The 6000-nt window shown below is 40.3% G+C and overlaps 1 protein-coding gene across 1 annotated transcript; it reads right to left on the bottom strand.

The window, feature by feature from the left end:
- Positions 1-1882: 1882 nt before the first annotated feature.
- Positions 1883-5893, bottom strand: LOC149029716 (phosphatidylinositol 4-kinase gamma 3-like). The gene is made up of 2 exons (XM_089142047.1): positions 3974-5893; positions 1883-2700 (listed from the first exon to the last, which is right to left on the bottom strand). Exons 1-2 carry the CDS (start codon positions 5309-5311, stop codon positions 2323-2325), a joined length of 1716 nt encoding a protein of 571 aa, XP_088998173.1. The 5' UTR covers positions 5312-5893; the 3' UTR covers positions 1883-2322.
- Positions 5894-6000: the final 107 nt, after the last annotated feature.

Below are 6000 nucleotides of genomic sequence, written 5' to 3'. Positions count from 1 at the left end.
TAATTCAGAGGTAAAACTCTTTCAAAATTTCATGAAAATCCTACATATGTAGTCAAAAAGTGTCAAGGAGAGTGTGTATTCCCCTCACAGCAAAAAAAGTGAACAAGACTCCTTGCATTTCGTAGTAAAGTGTGTGAAAAACAAAAATGCAGTCAACTAAATTGGTCTTGTATGGCATTTTTTTGACCAATTAGATAATGTCAAAACACTCATTGAGTTGTGATATAGCAAGGGTATTGGGTAAAATTTAGATCTTTTAGCTATCAGGGTAAAAGTTTGTGATCTCCTCACACTTATTCATAACATGATATAAGTCAGCTTGCCTCTTGAATGATGTCGAAAGTTAGATGCCAATTAGCCCCTCATGAATCAGCCTCCTAATATGTATCAAGAAAAGGAAGCACAAACCTCTACTTTGAGGTATATAGGATCCCAACCTATATGCCGTTTTAGTGTAAAATGAATCTCTAGATTCATGAATCTGAGTTTTTCCAATCAAACGGATATCATCTCAGATGAAGAATCGAAATCTGGATTCAGATCCCAATCCTAAGAGAAACTCTTAGAACATTTGCAGAGTGCATTTGATGTTGTTCCATGGCCTAAACATGAGGTGTTGTCATTCTTGGCAACTCAAGTGGGCTGATATGGACAACAACACACAAAAAGGTTGTGTTGAGTTGCTTTCTCCCATGATGTGAGAGAGGAAAATCAAATGAAATCAGAGATTTTGAGGGCCTGTGTTTTGATCAACCTCTTCACGGATGTCATCCAGGTCCGATTGAGCGTTTTTGGAGGAGAGCTTCACGACTCTTGATCTTCAAACCAACGGTGGTATTGTCATTGGAGATCTCTAGTGTCCAGAATTGTACGTCAAAACACTCCTTGTTTATTGACAGGAACTCAGTTTGATCAAGCCCGAGTTTAATAACATATATAGGAGTTCAAACTCTAAAAAGAGGATTGACAAGTGGAGGACCCTGGGAAGAGCGTGGACACGCCCTCCACAACGGTGGGAATAAGTTTTCTTCATCTTCTTGAACTCCTCTCGTACCTTGCGTTTTACTTTTTCATAACCCGTTTTTGAACAAAAGAGTTGCGTTGAAGGAAGTCTTTGTTTTGGATTAGAAAGAAAGGAAAGAGAAGGAAGAAGAAGCGAGAAGATCCAAAGTCATGGTTGTATGGTTTTTAAATGAGAAAACTGAAAAAGATTGAAAAGAGAAAAAAGAGTTGGAGAAAAAGAGACGTATTGTTCCATGCACTCAGTTGAGGCTCGTATTCCAAGTTATTGTTTATTATTGTCTAGGTTATGTTTAATGATTCAAAATAGATCATGAATGTAATTTGGGGAAATCTAATTATTGGTTTACATTGTGGCCTAGCAGTTGGAGCTTGTCTGGGGGTGGGGTTGGTGCACTTGTTTGAAATGCATTTTAGACTATAGCGGGATTGGTGTTCCAACATGATAAATATTAGTGAGTATTGAGTAATATACAAAACCCTAAGTAGGGTATTACTCCGTGGATGTGGCAATTTGGCCGAACCAAGTAAACTCTGGTGCATTGCGTTTTTTGTTTATTTTCCTTTGTTGCACATATTGAAATCTTGATTGCAAAGTGGTGGTACACTTGGTAGACCCAGCCACATTGGGTGTAGGGATGGTCCTTGTGCAGTTGATTCAAAAATCTAGAGATTTGAACATCGTTGTGTGGTGGACGTGTCCTTGTGCAGTGATAACTAATTAATCTTGCAAAATTAAATAAGCTCACACGGAAGTCATTTCTAAAGCACTCGAGTGTCAATTTGGAAATAACAGGTTCTAATAGGTAATTATAGATAATATGATTAATTCATTAGCAATTGAAAAGCCACGCCCATCTAGTAATCAAAGCCTCCTTAAAGAGTGTATAAGAACAGAAATAATAAGAACAGAGAATTAGGTAAGCAACCAAAGTGAAACAACTAAAGCTACAACAGCCTCAAGGACAAACCCACAGGGCAAGGCATCAAGTGAAGAAAAGCAGAGTTGTTAATATTGGACATCAGCTCTGGCAAACCTTGAACCTGGAGGACAGCAAAGAACTATCTACCTTCAAACTGAGGGCGGCAGAAATGCAAACCCGAACATTAGCAGTAAAAGAGGTTACTCTCACCTCTTGTGGCAGTTTTTGCACCAAGCTTAGAAGCAGGAACAATGGTGGATAGTGATGGGGTTCCAAATACCAACAGCCAATCCACATAAGCCATACATCCAAAAATGCACTCTTTTAACATATGCACATATACACATATACCTACATAGTCTAGAAGAAGACAGACATATTAGATGGCGAGCTCGTCAAGGTGGCGATCCATGATCTGAGCGACACATTCGAGGAATGTAGCTTCAGTCGTTCCTGGTAGTACAGCATCCATAGCTTCATGGACAATGTTCTCAATCACAGACTCTTTCTTCAAGGTTTCTCTGCACATTATGCTCCCAATAGCATAGGGAGTGAGCCCTCTCACAGCCCCCTTCTTCAGAAGCATGGTAGATATGCGGAGGGTACGAGCACATTCACGTGATATGTTCCACCCATAAAACTTCAGAAGAGCAATATCTTTTTCAGCATCCAGTGATTTGATGTACTCAATGGTCTCAGGGGTGTAATTCTTCTTAGCTTGCGGCCAGTAGAGCCATTCAAAGGTGCAATCTTCGAACTGCAAAAGGCAAATGTTTCTCATGAGGAAAAATAATAACAATTTCACAACGGCCACAACATTAATTAATAAAGAAAAAAAGAGGGAAGAAAGAGGAGGGGTTATGATGATGCATCAGGACTCAGGACAGTTACGGTGCACATGGAATTTCATCTATCAATGTAAGTTATAAAAATTTCAAAAAAAAAAATGACCATTTAAATGAAATCCAATCCGTAGGTGACAAATAAAACATAATGAACACCAAAATCTATGGAACCTTAAAAAACAGAGCTGGATATCCAAAAGAACGTCTTTCCATAGAACTCCTCTAATTGTCAGATTGACTCAGATTCACCAAACTGTAAGGATACCTAGTTTTCCAATACACCAAGAGTTCTCATGTTTATGAGAACGCATCTCTTCCCAATGACAGGAAAAATATTTTAGCCCTTAAATTCCTTCTAATGGAAGGAATTGACATGATACAAAGAGTAAAACAGATTTGAGAGCCAAAATATTATTTGGAAACAAATTTCACATGCAATAAGTGCTACATTTTACCACAAATTCTGTCCAGTCAAGCAAACAATTTGCTTCTCATTATGTCAAACTACTTGGTCATGCCTAAGACGGAGGATAAACAAAAACGCCTCCCATCATGTCGAACTAGTTGGACATGCCTAAGATGGAGGATAAACAAAAAAGTTTGGCTTTCAGTCATCCGTTGGCCAGCACAAAAGATGAATCTACCTTCAACAGCAATGCAGGATACCCAAAAAGATTTTGAGTCATAACTCATAACCAGGACAATCACCTTTTTTTTCAAACCCATACTACAGAAGAAATAGTTCAGGAAGTTCCAAGGGATTCAATCACTAAACTATGTTTGCCATCTGTAGGTACAAGTGGTGAATCATGCACCTTCATCCGCAAAAGTGTCTACAACATCAATCATCCATAGATGTAGTTTGTTCACATCTCCAATTGGAAATAGTTATCGATTGTCAAGAAATAGCTATATACCAAATGAAGGCATCAACTAAAGAGGGGGGGGGGGGGGAAGCAAAGGGATTACAAACACATCAACCAAAACAACATCTAGAACATCATATCAAAAACTAACCGATAAAGGAGAAAACCTCAAACAATCTAATGTACGTCGCATACCACTCAATCTAATGTACGTCGCATTCCAAGTTAACAATGATGGGAAACTACATAAAAATAGAACTGAATGCACCAACATTAAAGAGACTAAAACTAAAAGACCAAGAGTACAAGAAATACTTACATTTTCAGGCAAGCAGTATCCATGATCAATTGGAATCAACACAGTTCGATCCCCATCTTTTCCCACCAGAATATTTCCAGCATGTCGATCTGCATTCGCCAACCTAATATCCAACACAGAAATCTTATGGACCTCCTCAACAGGGAAAGCCCCAAAACCCATGTCCTCACAACTCCCAAAGTTCTTCACAAACATCTGTAGTGATCCAATCTTGACATTCTTATCAGCAATTTGGTATCCACCTGGATGGTTAAACCCCTCATGCAAGCATCTCACCATAACTGTGGGAGGAACCCCAGCAAAACCCTTTTCTTCTTTTGAAAGGGACCGTGACCCAATCATTGGGTGATCCAAAATGTAGGCAGCAACTTCTCTCAATGCTCCTTCTCCTACTTTCGTCCCCCTTTTCAACCCTTCCCCATCAGAAGATACTGGTAACCCTCTAGGATTGTTGACTGCCATAGGTTCCTCATCAATTGGCTTGAAAACTGCAACAAACTTGTGACCTGAAGAATCTTGCATGAAGTAAGCCCCACCGGAACCTTCTGAGGATCTGATTGGTTTGTTTCCACTCTCCAACCCACCGAGGGCGGAGCTAATCATATCAGTAATCAACGAGGATAATTTGATCTTCGGATGGAAAATCCATGGACCCAAATAGAAATTTCTCTCGATTGACTCGCCTCTAAACACGCCAAATTCTTTTGGTTTGTCGCTAGCCTGGTTGTCTCCATCATCTGCAACAATTGAGAGTTCTAAGTCTTTGCCTACGTGTTCCCTAACTTTTGCAGACTTTCGAACCAACAAGTGAACCACAGCGTCACTACTGTGACATATATCATCAATAAGCCTCCGATCGTCGAGCTCCTCTCCATTACAGATCAGCTCCTGGTTCTTGAGATCGAGAAAACTTTTACCCTTTCTGGCGATCTGCTGTTTGACATATGCTACGTTTCTGCAGCGTTCAACGTGGAACTCCAACTCCTTCCCACAGGCAGTCTTAACCGTGATTACCCGGAGATCAGAAAGCCGGACAACCAAATGAAGAACATTGCCATCAGCGACACCATAATCCCGGACGAGAGAACCATCTCGAGCTAGTTCTCTGCCTTCAAACACCAGTTTCTGCTTCTTCACAACGAACCCTTTACAGGTTTGAATCTTCAGTTTCACTGAAGCAATGGAATCGGACTCCAATACACGCAATGGAATCACAGAACCAGCAACAGTCAGATATATAAGAATGGATTCTCTCGAACGGAGACCCGATCGGCCATGGAGATAGCCAGGTACAGACTCCTCACGAACGGGGCTAAGAGCAACACTCGCTGTAGACATTTTTCTTTTTTCCCGATCTCAACCGGGAAAGAAATGCGGACTTCTGGTGCCCTTACAGTTCAGAGTAGAAGCTCTAAAGCCTAAAACCCGTCTACCACCTTCTCATGATTCTAGCAAGAGTTATCTTTCTAATGATCCCAGAACCTTCAAGATGAAAAACTACAGAGGCCCTAGGAGAGAAAGAATGTACAGGAAGAAATGACGAAAACCCAAATTCTAAACTACAATAGCATTACTGACACCAAAACTTGAAAAGGGATTCCCAAACCCTCAAGAAAAAAAGAAAAAAAAAAACGACTCCTATGGAGCAAAGATTCAAAAAAATCACCCGAAACAAGTCGACCTAAAGCTTCACAAGGTCTGTAGTTGCTTCGAGGAAAGATTACTTGATGTTGAACACAGTTACAAGCAAAATAACTGATTAATCGAAGAAGAGAAAGTATTCTCACCGATGAAGAAAGAACCAAGAACACAGACGAGCAACTGCAACTTGCAATACAGAAAACCTAATCGCGAGAGTTCGGGTTTCACTGCTCCAGAACGAAACGAAATGAAGACGACGACCAAACACCCAACGAAAACTGGGTCGAGAGGAAGTAATTCTTCTTCTTAACAGCATCGGCTTTATATAGGCGTAACGATCACGTGACTTTTAACGGAAGGTACTGAAAACTAACTAACGCCGTTAA

The sequence above is a fragment of the Hakea prostrata genome, chromosome 1 (genome assembly GCF_041222555.1).
Source record: "Hakea prostrata isolate BN-2017 chromosome 1, UWA_Hpros_2, whole genome shotgun sequence".
Taxonomy (NCBI): domain Eukaryota; kingdom Viridiplantae; phylum Streptophyta; class Magnoliopsida; order Proteales; family Proteaceae; genus Hakea; species Hakea prostrata.
This window is presented reverse-complemented; position numbering and strand designations above follow the sequence as displayed.